This window comes from Caloenas nicobarica, chromosome 7 (genome assembly GCF_036013445.1).
Source record: "Caloenas nicobarica isolate bCalNic1 chromosome 7, bCalNic1.hap1, whole genome shotgun sequence".
Classification (NCBI taxonomy): Eukaryota; Metazoa; Chordata; class Aves; order Columbiformes; family Columbidae; genus Caloenas; species Caloenas nicobarica.
The window spans coordinates 25,448,769-25,464,276 of record NC_088251.1 but is presented as its reverse complement, the minus strand read 5'-3'; the positions used below and the strand labels follow the sequence as shown (position 1 = coordinate 25,464,276).

The 15,508-nt window shown below is 38.1% G+C and overlaps 1 protein-coding gene across 4 annotated transcripts in view; it reads left to right on the top strand.

The window, feature by feature from the left end:
* DLG5 (discs large MAGUK scaffold protein 5) overlaps positions 1 to 15,508 on the top strand; it is a 110,221-nt gene that overhangs the window by 55,517 nt on the left and 39,196 nt on the right. For all 4 annotated transcript variants that reach the window (XM_065639210.1, XM_065639208.1, XM_065639209.1 and 1 more), the window contains exons 4-7: positions 3,865 to 4,008; positions 6,713 to 6,896; positions 10,085 to 10,344; positions 13,101 to 13,413. In XM_065639210.1, the coding sequence (XP_065495282.1) occupies positions 3,865 to 4,008; positions 6,713 to 6,896; positions 10,085 to 10,344; positions 13,101 to 13,413 (901 nt within the window). The remainder of the gene's footprint in view (positions 1 to 3,864; positions 4,009 to 6,712; positions 6,897 to 10,084; positions 10,345 to 13,100; positions 13,414 to 15,508) is intronic.

Below are 15,508 nucleotides of genomic sequence, written 5' to 3'. Positions count from 1 at the left end.
AAATGTTTACAGCTTAAAGAAGGACTCATCAAAATAAATATTGTATTTGGGCAGTGCTTGGACACTGTACGTTAGATGGAGAATACTGCCTTCCAAACATTAAATATTTGAAGAGTGGGAAATAAATGAAGATTATTAGTTGACATTTTTTTTCCTTCAGCATAAAAGCAACAACTCCTCCCAAAACTACCTCTGTAGTTTTTGAAAGCTTCCTGGTTTTTTTTTGTTTGTTTGTTTTTGTGTTTATTTTTTGTTGGTTTTTTTTTTTTTTTTTACTTTGTTATGCATTCTTTCCTCATATAAAAGTAATCAAAGCCCAGACATTGCAAACTGTTATGCTGAAGTGTGAAAGCCAAAAGATCATTATTTAAGTGGTGACTTCTATGACCCAAAAAGGGCTTTTGTTTTCGTGGCTGTGTGTGCTGCTTTAACTGTGGCCATACCAAACACAGGTGCTGCAGAGGCGAATCTCGACACGTCACGACGGCGCGGTTCAGAACAGTTGCAGCTCTCAACACATTTGTAGGCCGGGCTGTGCTGGCGGTGAAGGCCGGCGGTTGCAAAACCGAGAGCTGTTTTCCAAAGCAAGTGTTGACTAAGCCCAGAGCAGTGGAAGAGGAACCACAGAAGTGGATTGTGATGTGCTGAATCAGCTGAACATGTGTCATCCTGCTGGGCAGGAGCAGGATTGCTCATGCTGTGTTTTTGTCACTTGATGGTGACTGTACACGTGCACGTGTTGTGGTGGTTGAGCGAAGATTGACTGAATAATTTAGCATGCTCAAGGTGCACTTTAGAGACTTAACCTTGCTATTCTTACTACTTTTGTGGTGGTAGAAGAGAGCTACAATACAAATAAACCCCCTGAAGGGAGGGACTGCCTTTGAGAAGAGGTTTTCTTTTTGTGTGATACGTCAGTGGTGGTGCTGTTGGAATTGCAATAGTAAAGGAAAACATTTTTAAGTTGTTGGGTTGGCATTGCCCACAATTGCTGTTGGGATTAGCTTTTGTGTCAGCATCAGGTACATTTAAATGTCAGTCTCATTGCGGCCTTGATTTATGCTCAGGGTAATTCTACTGGAATACAAAGGAGTTGTTATATGAGTATAGAGTTGTTATATGAGTATCAGAAAAAATGTCCGACCATTTTGTTATTGTTTGAACCAATGCTTCTAAAATAGTAACTGACACCTCTCCTTTACTGAAATCATATTTTCATGTATTTTATGAGGCATTTTGGCATAAAAGTGTGATGGTCGTACTTAAACAAGAGTCAGCCACTGTGCGCGTTTGAATGGATTGCTTCGTTGCGACAGTTTTGATTTTTGACTTCTGACCAATGCTCCTCCTGTGCATATCCCATTTTTTCTTGCTGAGATATAAAGCCTTGGAACAGCACTGCGGAACATATGGCCTTGGCTATCCAGATGTTTTTTATTTCATGTAGATGACATAAAATGCGGAATGTTACTGGTGGCATTGTTGTTCATTCCTCCTTGTGTAGGTAGGCTAACTTCTGTAGTTACGTACATGGTATCCATATGTTTATAGGATTTTTTTTGTTTGTTTTAAATTAGAATAATGCTAGTGTTACTTCAGCAATATATGAAATACACATGATTTGTGTTAAACTTGTAGAACAAGTTCTCACCATTGCTTTGAGACTCAACTAATAGTTATCCTTTAGTAAAAATTCATACACTGAAATATTTTGCACTGATATAAATTTATGATTACAAGCTTAATATGAACATGTGCTAATGGGTGTCAGTAAGGTTAACACTTCAACTGAGGATTAAACTGTGCTTCTATTCATGTTGTCAGTTTAAAAACTGTGGTGGACAGATGGTGTCTACTTTCAACAAGTTCATCCTAAAGTCTGATTTAAATCAATGCTTGGGTTTTTAGTGTTTCTGTCAAGGGTGTGAACATTTCAAATTAAGTTTTACTTATGCTAACAACGGTTATATTTTAGAAGCATTAAGATGGTAGTAGTTTTGTTACTATGTCTGTAACATTGTGTGAATAATATACTAGTTCTTTTGCACCCCTAAACGGTTAATTAATTAAAAAAAGACATCCCTCTAGATATGACTTGGATATTCCATTGCTTTATATTAATTTAGCTTTTAATTGTTGCTAGAGTCTGTCAGTCAAGGAAGGGTTTCTTTGGTTTTGTTTTCCCAGGAGCATTTCTCTGTAGAGAGGAGAAAAAGAGGAATTACAGTTGAAGACCTTACTGGGTTGCTAAAAAACACCTGCATATCATACACACACTGCCTAGAAGTCTGTGAATCAGATGTGGCTGGCATTTTCTTTTTAACAACTCTCACCACTGCAGCAGTGAGAAACCATTTTCATTTTGATTCGTGCCAGCTGCATTTCAGTTCCAGAATCCATGTTGCTGTTCCTGTATGAAGTGAATTCTGATTGCTTTTCAGGCTGCGCTTACAGCGAAGCCGCTTGGGAGAGAGAGCTGGGAGGGAGAAAGAGGGATCTGTGTAACAATGGAGCAAATCCAATATGTGAATAAACGGAGTTAAATTAGAAAGCAGTTGTTTTCTTCTTGTTTGGTGTGGGTGTGTGGTGGTGTGTTTTATTTGGTGGTTGTTTTTGGTGTGTGTTGTTTTGTTTTTTTTTAAGTCCCCCCAGTGCCTGTGGAGTTACAAGAGACCCAGGACGTGACACAGGGACAGCTGTCAGAAGCTTCATTTTGAAACTAGAAAATCAAATGGTGCAAAAATTTTGTTACTATATAGAGGAGGAACAGTTCAATTTAGAGTCTCTTTCAGAAGCTTAGTGCTTCCAAACAAGAAGCCATAACCCTGCTAATTTAGTTTCTAGCATGATTTATGATTTTTTTTAATAAATAAAAATATCTTGTGCAATGACCACTCATTCTAGAATAACGTGTTGGTCAATTGCTTGACAACGTAGATTATTTTAGAAAATGTCTCCTCTCCCAGTAATCCTTACATACTAAAAAAAATTCAGTCATAAGTTATCTTTTGACTGACTTCGGCTTTCACTTTGTTCAGGTTACTGAAAATTTCTTATTGGAGATTATATTGTACAGGAGATTCTTAGTAATTATTTGAACAGAATTTGGGTTATTTTGTGGAAACACGAGGTAGATTCTGACTTTTTTTCTCTTTTATGTATAGTAGTTGAAAAGATCATGGTAACACTCAATGAGATACGTAGTTCAGCAGAATGACTTGGTCAAATTAATTAAATTCAATGCTCAATAAGTCAAACTAGTCAAGTTCTGCCAGCACAGATGCATGTGTTTGGTGTCCCATTGAAATTTTTTTCTCTCAACTCTAACTCTGATGTTTCCGTGGGAGCTGTAGACGAGATCCTCCCGCTGCTGCCTAGGTGAGGAGTTGTTCTTAGCCCAGGTCTCTGCGCAGCCCCCACTTGACATTGGCAACCTCTTCTGAGCCCCGCTCGGTGCAGCTCAGTGCTGCTGCTGGGAGAGGTTTGCCCTGGCAGCGCAGGGAGCTGAGCTGCTGTGATTGACTTGTTCCTGTACCGGGTGACAGTTCTACCCTGTGATTATGCTGCTGCTCAGAAGAGGGGTATGTGCGTGCTCAGGACTGGTTTTGGTTGTGTTAGTGTTAGACAGAATGATCTCATTATTAGATGTTATCTCTCAGTATAAAACTAATACAGGTTAAAGTAGGTGGATTTTTTTTTTGTGGTTACATCTTAATGTGACGTGGTCAGTGTTTAAATTACAGCATAATATAACATAAGTGTCAACAGTTGTCTGATACTATTTATTTATTGGATAGTAATTTCCCAGACTTTTCGTTCTCTTTAGTAGCTGACGTTTGACTTCATATTCTTTTTCCATGCTAGGCCCAGTCCAAAACCAAACCATGATTACGAAAGACTGAAGATTCAGTGCATGAAGGCCATGTCAGACCTACAGTCTCTGCAGAATCAACACACCAAGACACTTAAAAGGTGTGAAGAAGCAGCAAAAGAGGCTGATTTTTATCAGTAAGTATTAGTAAAGCTGTACAAAGGAAGACTTTACCAGTCTGTGCTAGATCATAAAGTATTAGAACATCGTAATAAACATTTTTTTTTTAAAATTCTGTTTTTCCACTTTAATCACAAGGTTAGTGTTTTCATGCATCAGATAACATACTTCTGGCCTATTTGAAACGATAAAGTATGGATTGGTTATTTTATTTTGAAGAATTTGAGATAGAAACCCCTGATGTTTTGATGGGGTACTGATAAGGAAAGCCTAGTTACTGACTTGTGGGTACAATCTAATAGTCTTACTGTCAGGATGGAGAGCAGAATATAATTTGAGAGAATGTCATTTGTTACTGGTTTTTAATAGGTAGTTATATCTCTCATGCTGACTTGTGTAAGTTTTAACAGAGACTTAGATCAATTGTAAGCGCTTATGAAAATGCAGTGAAACAGAGAAATTAGTGAATAATTCTAGCATGTGCTTCTGTTTAAAGATCATTGATGCAAGTAGGGTAACGTCTTGTTCACTTGAAAGGAAGACAACTCAAATAGAAATGCGGATAAGTCTTGGTGTGAAGTTTATTTCACTTAAATCTGCACTATAAAGTGTGACTAGTATTTAATGACAGTGTTTGTTTTTGCTGGGGGCTGCTAGTTCTTACATAGCACTTTCACCCACAACTCTTCAAGCCTTTAAAGATAGGCATCATTTCCTTATGTTCTTCTTCCAAAACCTCAAAATAGTATTAAATATTGTCAACAGGTGCAGATGTAGTAAGTCGCGTGGCTTCTTTACAAAGAGCTTTATTTCTAGTTTCATTTGAGCAGTTTCAAGTACTCGAATTTACTAGTAAAGTCTGTGCAAAGCATTAGTGTTCTGTACATTGTAAATGGACTTTTTTCAGATCTGAATTACCTATGTCCATGCATTGCTGACGTGAAACACTTGTACTCTTTATCCTAAAAATGAGTGTTTTGCTCACCTTATTTAGGAGTTCTGTAGTCCCTGAAACCATACTCTGTTACACTGTTTATTTCAGTATTTTCATGATAATGTTAAAGGATTTACCCTCTCATATGAAGAGAAGAGCTCTGAGTTTTAAAAGAAAGTGTGATTGATTGAAAGACTGAAGTATACCAAGAACATAGGTGTATTCCTCGGAGACCAACAATTTAGGCTTCTGCAAAATGATGCATATTTAAAGTACAAGCTTTTGCATTTGCACTTACTACAGACTAACATTATCTGGTCAGAAGAAAATACAACAAATCTTAATTGATTCAGAGGCAATTTTTTTTTTTTTTAGTAATAACTTATTTAGTTGCATTTGAATAATTCAGTTTTCTAATTAAAACTTTAGAGAGACTGAAAGTCACTGTTGGAGTTTAGGTGCCTAAAACATGACAATGCTTGTTGAAATACATGCATGCAATTCCTGTTCATCCTATGGATAACTCTCAGGGTAAAGAAAAGAAATAAAATACATTATTCAAGTGTTATTTTATCCTGCAGAAATTCTTAAAACTCCATGCTTTAAAAAAACACAACCAGCCAAACAAAAAATATTACCGTTTTGAAGAATTTGTAATTTCCAACAAAATCTGAATAATAGGTAATAGATTAATACCCTACATGTAAAGATTGTGTGTTTAATTGTGTCAATATAACTTGTCAAATGCTTTTTAAAATCAGGTTGTCCTATTTTTAAAGAAGACTCTTTTTTAATGCTTTGGGTCATTCTGTGCAGGAAATGTTGGTATTTCACTTCATAAGGAAGGAGTACAAAGTGTCTTAAAATGTAAATTAATTCTATTTGATAGATGTGCATTATATGTGAGGTTTTTGAATAAATATGGACTTTAAACACTTTACCAGAAGGTGTGAGGGTTCAATTTGAATCATTCTGTTTCAAAACCAAAATATTTGTCAGTATCCAAATGTCACTCTTCCTTTGATCTGCGGTAGTAAAATATGTTCAGTTGATACTTTTTTGCTTCTTTTCACCAGTGGTCTGTTCATATTTTGGACTGCTACCTGAAATTATATTATGAATGGTAGCCTCATCATGTGGCTCTCAGTTGTTTAATTTATAAGTATTTAGGAGTGTGTTTCTTTCAATAGTCATGGTTTGCGTAATGAAGTTTGGAGTAACTTTGATAGCTTTTTGCCTGCTTGGATGTCATTGAAACATACAGAGTATTTTTGTTTGTTGTTTTATTTGTTTGCCTTTGTTTGCTTTTTGAAACAATAGCAAACAAGGAGATTTCTCTAGTTTTCATCTGTATTTTGGTTAGCTGCTGCTCAGCTGAGAGGCACAAGAAAAAGTAGAGGTGGTTAGTGGGATAATTCCTGTATCTCCTGGATCATCTTAGGCTCACATGATACCGTTTCTGTTTGTCTGCTTGTTTTTAAAATGGCTGTGAAATGGCACTGGTGGGTGGCATAAATCCATCATCTCTTCTGATGCCGTTTAGTACTGTGTACTTTCATGTATTTTCATGCTTATATCCCTGTTTCTGGTGTTTTGATGTGTCGTGTGGTGTTTTTTTTGTTTGTTCTTCTCCCTCCGCCCCCACCCCGGATGCTTGGAATAGTCTACGCAGAATTGAGTTAATTTGACTTGCTTTCTTGGTAGGAAACTCATGCTTGAAATTAGTTAGTCCAGGACTTTGTCCTGGCAAGTTGGCCTCTAAGAGCATTTTCTGTGTGCCGTGACAGCACATTGCACAGTCGGCTGCTGAGTGACCAGTCACAGCTGAAGGAGGACATGGATACCTTGAAGAGGAAAAACACGCAGTTGGTGCGAGAACATAATCACCTCCAGCAGTCGTGTGAGGAAATGAAGAGACTTCACGATGAGGATCAGAAGGAGATAACGGACCTGCGCAGCCAGCAGCAGCAGGTGAGCTGCAACTTCTAGTCTAAGGGCTAGAAGAGATCATGAATTGTTCCTTTGATAAATAAGTCAGTAAAACCAAATATGCAGCGTTGCGGCCTTTTATGTCGTGCTCATTCTAAAACATCTGCCTTGCATTTTACAGCACTAGGGGAGGAAATGAGATCCTGGTTACTAGTTGGTTTTCTGTGTTTAGCTGTGAAAGAAGAATGAGGGATGTAGAATATTAGGTGGTATTAAGAAATTTTGATGCAGAGATGAAAAAATGTACATGAGGAAGATTGTATATGTGTGATTTTTTTTTAAAGTTGATTAATGTTGTTTAACTTAAAAAAAAGACAAGCTTTTCAGGAAGAGGTAGGCATTTTAGAGCTGTATATAACAAGCTGTTTCTAGGCCAATGTTGTTCACACATTCTGAAGATGAGTAACAGTAAGGATCAACTGGTCATATCAGGTCCATGGTTCACCTATGGAAAAGTCTGATCATGTAGTTAGAATAGTTACAGTAATATGTGGGATGGTTAAACAGAATATGTTGGTTAACTGTGTGTAGCCTGATTCATAGGGCAAACTTGCAAGTCAAACATTAGGCTTCAGAAGCAATACCCATGTAAATTAAAATAATTATTTGCTAGAATAGGAGGGGCAAAGGTCAAAGCGAGCTGGATGTGCTGAGTGGCGCTTCAGGAGGTGCTTGAGAGCTTGTGCAAAGAGGAGTGAAGATTTGTTTTTCCCTTAGGGCCCTTCCTCTAACGTTACCTCGAGATCTCTGCTGTGAAATGGTTGAGTGGCTTGGGTCTGCAGATGGCTGATGTTCTGTGTAGCAGAAATGGTTTGATGTGTAAACCTGGGCAAATCGCTTAATTGTTCTGTGCCTCAGTTTGCCAGTCTGCAAAGCAGGGATGTAAAACCTCCAGGAGAAGCCTATTGTATTTTGAGGTTCTGTCCTGAAGTTTTGAAATTGGCTGGCAGCTGAGAAGGAGGCTGAAGTATCATTGTCAGTGTTTATTTAAATAAACTCAATCTCACGTCAACATCACAATTAAACCTTTAAAGAAAACTGTGTACGTGACTCTGTCAGAAAGTTGTGTAACTCCGTTTCTCAGTATGTTACAGTGAATCACAGTGTCTTGAAGGGGCACCAACAGTCTTGTCTGTGTCATTTCTCATCTGAACCGGTCAAACTCTTATGTTGACCTCTCTGACGTGTTGTTTCATCATCAGGCTGTAGCAAAACACATCATCTCAGTGGCTTCAGAGGGCAAAAACGTTTGCTTGGGTTACTCTTCATGTGGGATTGTCATGGATTTGCTGTGGAGCAGCTGACCAGCTTAAGTTTCTGCTGCTTGCATATGAAGTTTCTTGTTGCCATGGCTGCCGTCCTCAGTCCAGCTGGGACTATTTACTTTTTCTCAGACTGGGATTTTGAATGGGAGACCTCCTTTAGTGCACCGTTCCCTGTTCATGGCATTTCTGTCCTCTGTCAAATCTCTGGTAGAAAGTTTATGCTGAATTCCATACCATTTTGAATATATTTGTCCTTCTTTTCCTTAATGATGTAGAGTGTTTTCTGCAAAAAGATATTCCATATGTGCTTTAGACAGTGAGAAGTGGTTTGTTTGTTTGGATTCTCAAATACTTGGTTCTCAAACCTGTTCTCAGAATGCTTTGGGAAGCAGTCTTCAGGAAAACAGCTCTATTGAGTGGGTTTAAATCAAAATGTATTTACACTTCACATATGTGCACAGTTTATCACATTCAGCATGTCTGAAATGGTTCACTGAAGTATGCTAGCTAATCACGGGTCCAACCCTGTGTGAATTGTGCTACTGAATCCACTGAGGACAGGAGAGGTATGTGGAAAATAGCCATGGCCATGAGACTCTCACTAAGTGCAGCCTTGTTCCAGGACTGCTTTATGAACAGTAACTCGCTGCTTTTACACGTCTGTGTTGGTTAAAGGAGAGCAGTGTCAGGCTGAAGAACTTTGTGTCTCTTATCTTGCCTGTGTAGAGAACAGGTTTCCTGACAGTGGTGGTTGTGGGCAGGGAGCGGGCAGTCTGTCCGGCTCCTTCCCTTTTGCTCTGCAGGCGTCTGTGTGCTGCCACGTGTGGGAACTGGTCCTTACTCCGAGTATAAGACAGAAGAAGATGAGGAAACAATTTGTGCGTGGAGGGTAGTTGCTATGCATTTGGTTTCAGCATTTTATAGAGCTGATGTTTTCTGTCTTCTTTTTTAAAAATACTTTTTATTTTCAGATAGTTGGGAACACACCTTTGGAGGCTAATGTTATGATGACATACATTCCTGGCACCTCTCTATATAGAGTGTTCCTGTTTGTTCCCACTGCTCCATCAAGGCCAAATTTCAATTTAAAAGATAAAAAAAATGAGCCTAACATTTAAAAAAAAGGTGGGGAGAGGGGGTGGAGAAAAGATAAGGTCTCATTTTGGGCACTTTTTTTTTTTTTCTTTTCCTTTTGAGAAGGAAGAAGGCAGGACTAGATTTGCTGAAGCTCATTAGGGCCTTTCTGTTGTTGCTGGTCACTTATCATCAACGTTGCTATTTACAACAAGATTCTTATGTCAATGGAAATTAATTTGAAACTAAGATTCAGGTCAGACTTTGTGTTTAAATGGATTTTTCTCTTCCTGTTCATATTTTATGGATAGCTTTTGTAACACAAACCTCTACGGGTAGTTCTCAGATGAAATAGTGTATGAATATTAATACGTATGCCTGAATGTATAACATATTTAGGGTAGATTTTATTCTCCTGAAGTTTTAATTTATTTGTTCGTGGAGGGTACAGGCAACCTGCTATGAATGCCACCTCGTGGTCCTTCCCGAAATTACAGCTATCAAATGACTTCTTGCTAAAACTAGAAAGTACTTTGAAAACAACGTGGATTTAATAGCTGTTGGTTGCAATTACTGTTAGAGATTTTCATAAACTTGTGCACTCTAAATTGTGATAAAGCAGATTTTTTTACACAGTTAAACTTCAGCACATGTAGTAATAGAATAACAGTGATAAGTGGCTCAGTGTTTCATTAGTCATTAAAAAGAACTATTATTAAACCTGATTAATATATTTTTTACCTAATATTGTGTTTTATATATATTTGAGATAAAATATAATGGACTGATTAAAAACTGAGTTTATTAATACAGTTTCTGGCATTTTTTTAGGTTATGAAGCAAAATGGGTCATCAGAGATATTAAATAAACTTTATGATACAGCAATGGACAAACTAGAGGGTGTGAAGAAGGATTATGATGCCCTAAGGAAACGGTACAATGAGAAGATCGCCAGCCACAATACGGATCTGAGCCGCCTCGAACAGGCTGAGGAGGAGAACAGGCGCCTTCAGAAACAGATCGACATGTTAATGAAGCAAAGGGACACAGCAATACATTTTCAGCAGCAATATTCATCCTCTCTTAGAAGGTATAACCAGGTTTTGATAACTTTCAGATATTCTGTGAAGGCAGTAACAATTCTAATGCAGCACCTTATTTTCTCTGTGGTAGAATCACAAATACTTTTCTAACTTTTTTCCTAAAATTTTTCTTTAGTGTGTTTTCTTTTGGTGTGATGAGTAAACATGCACTTCTATGTAAGATTTTCTGGAAGGTCCTAGAAGGTGCATTGGGGTTCTTTATTTGGAGAAGTGGTGCTTTTTTTTCCTCGAGAAAAGGATTTCACAGTTAGGGTTTTAGAGTTGTATGAGGAATTTTAACTGTTGTTTAGCTCATGTAAGAAAGGGATATTCTGTGTTTCAAGCTATGGTTAGTCTTTGGTTATATTTGACTCCTGTGTCAACAACAAAGTTTTGTTAAACCTCAGACTTCGTGTTCCAAACAAACTCCTCAATGGATGGTGAGTCCATTAACATGTATATCTTTATTTAAATACTTTTTAAAAAGTCAATGAGAGGATGTATTTAAAAGGTCTTCAGCAGATTAAGATGTTCTCAAGCATAAGTTACCTTCTCATGAAAATTAGAACTGCAGACTGCATGGGACTCTGAGGGAGAGCTTCTGGCTGGCAGCAGAGTTCACTGGATGCAGATGTCTGGGAGTCTTGCTTTGTGGAGAAGGTGCTGCTGCGGTGAGCGCCACAAGTGCCAGACCAGATGGGCACAGACACTGTGTCATCCCACACTTCGCCCCTCTCTGCTCCTCCTCGATACCGAGCCTACGGAGTTACTCAAATGGGGTAGGAGGAATGCTAATATACGTAAGGACTCCAAAGAGCATCTGCGTGCGTGTTGGGAATGTTTTCACTGCCATAAGTTAGGGATAATACATAACTCCCACAGACCAAAGCCAAAAAATGTTGTTTTCCACATTCGTAGACTTCTTGTACTTCAAAAAGGTGAGATTGTACCTAGATAATAATGTACACATGAATAGCATGTACATAGTTGTGATCCATCTAATTAAACTATAGGAGAATATGAACAATAAGATAATAAGTTATTTAACTTAGACTGCCATGGATTCCTGAAAGTGAGGGAAAGCCTAACATACACTACAAGAAATGCTACAACTATGCTGATACATGCAGAAACTCAACACAGCGGTATTATGGCCTTGTGATTTAGGAAGTTGTGGTTCGATACTGAGCAGAGCTTGGTTCTTGAGAGAAAGGTGTGGGTTGATACTGAGCAGAGGTCGGTTTTACAAATTTCTTTAAAGATATTCATGTTCCTTTGAACCAGTGATCCAGCTAAATTCATGTAACCAAACTTCAGGAATATTTGCCTTTTATTCAGTTGGCTTTGGGTCTGGGCTTCCTTTTCACTTATTTCTATTTGTAGAAACTGTCATTTGTCTCAGGTTTATACCCTTTCTTCATAACCAAAACCATATTTCTCTGAGTGACTGACCAAAAATTTTTGAAGTGTGTTTCAGATCTGTATACTTTTCAGAATATAAAATTTAAAGTTGTAGTTTGAGGATGAATGGGTTATAAATTGCAGGACTTTTTTTTTTTTTTTTTTAAAATACAAAATATAAACACAGTCAAAATACCTTTTAAGGAGGGCAGGAAGAGTAAGACTACAGTAATGGCCCAGGTCTCATTTTGAATGAATCTTTTGGCCTTAAAGAATATCAGAAGCGTTCAGCCTTTTTTCTTGTATCTATAACCTTGTCACAATAATACACAGCATATGAATGCTACCAAGCTGATTTAGTTGGCGGATAGTTTGCAAATTAAAAATTGGCTGTACCAGCTATCTAATTCGTGTGTGCTAAACCTTGCCCTGCACATGTGTCTCTGCATTTTGAATGTGAGCTATGGCACTAGATCAGTCCTGGTGAGAGTTCTTTTCAGTATTGGTTGCCCTTATAAACCCGTGCTTGCTGCTGCTGACTCATCCACCCCTGCTACTGGCAACCCATTCACAAGTTATTAGAAAGAGTCTTTCTCTACAGAAGGCATCTGTGACAGTGTGAGCCAGCTGCCTGTATTTCCTCTTTAGCAGGCAATGCAAGGTCAAGCGGGACCAAGGTGTATCAGCTGGAACTTTCAGGTTTCCTCAAATTATTACTGTTTAATATGAATGTTCCTCTATGGCAGGGACTTCCCTGTCTCCCTCTGATCACTTTCCCCATGCTTATGTTGCTTGCTTTGGTTTGTGTGTGTGTGTGGTTTTGGTTTTGTTTTGTTTTGTGGGGTTTTTTTTTTCCTCCTTCTTTAATGATGAATGTTTTTTTTGCTTGTCAAACATTGCCTTAAAGTTCAAGATATTTTTTCCAATTTCTGCATTTGTTTCCCTTCTTCCCACATACCTTAGAGTGTGTGCTGAGAGAATTAGCTTCGAAGATGAGCAGAGCTAAATGCAGTAAATAAAGTTAAATTTGTGCTATTAAATACTAGCAATGTTTTGCGTTCCTCTTAGAATAATTTGTTAGAAATTTGCTTTTAATAATTAAACTAATTATAAATTATTTCTAACAACTTTTGTGTTTTGGTTCCTTAAAAAGGTTTCCTAATATTTCTGAAGGTTCACTAATGTTCCTAAAGCAATAACTAGTCCAACTTTTATTTTGCAGCACTGAGAGTACATTGTCTAAGAAGTCCTCTGCAGTTGTGTGTTACCAATGGATACATTTGATTATGCTGCCAAATCCTTAATGTATGAAAAAAGGAAAATAAGGAGCAAGTACCTTATTGGCGTTTCCTCTTTTTTTTAGATTTGAATCAGTACAGCAGGAACTAAGCAATGCCACAGCACAAAACAAAGAGTTGCAGAGAGAGATGGAGCGATTGCAGTCGGAGGTGACAAGGTTCAAAACAATGCAGCTGAAAGCAGCAAAGGATGCAGAAAAATACAAGGAAGAAAGGGATTCAGTTTTCAATGAATACCGCCTCATAATGAGTGAGAGAGATCAAGTAATTAAAGAAGTGGATAAGCTTCAAACAGAGCTGGAGCTTGCGGAGTCCAAACTGAAGAACACGTCTTCTGAGAAGCGAGTGGCTAGTGAAGAGATGGAAGCATTAAGACAGGTACTAACCTACTGTTTTGATGGGGAATGGAAGTGAGAATTGTTGATGCTAGAATCAGAAATGTATGACTGATTAATGAAAAACAGGAATGCACTGCAAAGAGAAAATTCTGTGCTGATGTTTTCCTGTAGCCGTCTTTTTTACTATCAATTAAGATTTTTATGGTTGAATAGACTACCTGTCAGTTGAAATTGCTATTCACTTAATTCTCTTCTCCTTTACTCCATTGGTCTTCTCTGCCTTTTCAAGTAATGCTCTCTGAAACAATATGGCTCTAAATATTCATTATTTCTAACTTCTTACTTGTACAGGAACCACTGGATACTATCCACTATGACCGAAGATGGTACATAATAAAGAAGTCTCAAATATTTATGCAAAGCCTGTGCTGATGTGCATGGTCTTACTTCTTTGCTCTCTTTCTGCCTTTAAGTTAAAGAGAATTTTAAAGATTTTAAAGATTTTTCACTAGAACTCAGGCATGCCTAAAAGAGTGTGAAACCAGAACTTTGTATTTTTCAGCAATATGTTCTTGAAATGCTTATATCACAACCGTGTTATAATGATGCTGTTAAGATTTCCAAAACGCAATTTAATGCTTGGTTTCATTTCAGCTGATAGACATTGACCTGGCCCATTGGTTTACAGATACTTAATTCAGCATGAAATAGATACAAGTAAATATATCTCATTGCCTATAAATCTCATTTTACTTTTTTCACAGCATTACATCTGAGAAAAATGGTCTTTGTGAAAAATTAATGTGTGGAGCTTTTTTTACATCACACCATTGTTGATGAATATAATGTGGATTGTGACATACGGCATCAGAGCTTTTAAAAATAACTAACTTCTGGTTTTCAGAATTCATAGTTTTCAACCCTGCATAGTTGCCACCTAAACAGTTTAGCTTCTACAGTGAGTGAGGTTTTAATACATTTTGTACCTGTTCTACATTCATCAAAGCCATGAAGCCAACAGAAACGTCTGTTGCTGATTTCAGTGGAATCAGGGTAGCTAATAAGGAATATTGATGGAAACAGCCACAATTAGTCGTTCTGCTTCGATTTGTTATATCTGTCATTGTGGCACTATGAGTAATTTGCTGAAGTGCTTTAAGAGGCGAGGCAGGAAATTAAAATTTTAAGTACAGCGGTGTTCCCTCCTACCTAATGACTTTGAAGAGATGTTTGAATAAGAATAGGTAAGCGCCTTGGACTGCTGAGTGAGGTGGTGGCAGGGCACAGGCATGTGCTTGTCTTCGCCCCTGGAACTGGCCCATCAGAAAGCAGAAATAACTCCTGTAACGTATTAAAAGATGTAAAATAGCAGTACTGTGAGTTTTCCTTTTTTCCTGTTTTCCTGTAGCTATGACTCTTCTGCTTGTGAGCAGGTATGTTGCTGTGTCACCTAGTACTTTTTGTGGTCCCACATGCCCAAACATGATGAGTTAATTTACATCCAGAATGTAATAATTTTCTGGCATTTATAGACAATAGAAGAGATCTCAGGATTTTCTACTATGGACAGTCTTAGATTAAGTTTGGAGGAGAGGAGACTGAGGGGTGACCTCATCAATGTTTATAAATATAGAAAGGGTGGGTGTCACGAGGATGGAGCCAGGCTCTTCTCGGTGACAACCAACAGTAAGACAAGGGGTAATGGGTTCAAGCTGGAACACAAGAGGTTCCACTTAAATTTGAGAAGAAACTTCTTCTCAGTGAGGGTGATGGAACACTGGAACAGGCTGCCCAGGGAGGTGGTGTATTCTCCTTCTCTGGAGACATTCAAAACCCGCCTGGACGCCTTCCTGTGTAACCTCACCGAGGTGTTCCTGCTCCGGCAGGGGGATTGGACTAGATGATCTTTCGAGGTCCCTTCCAATCCCTAACATTCTGTGATCTGTGAAGTTCTAGTGAGCTTGGTCACTCAAAGCTAGGGATTAGATATTATATATTTCTCCCTCTACTTGCTCAGTGGTGATTTTGTTTGGCATAATTTTTGCTCCAGGAAATACTTAGAACATTGTATTTCATCTCAGTGGTAGTCAACTTTCCCCAATGTTTAATGAACCTATTGTATTTTATCCTGTATG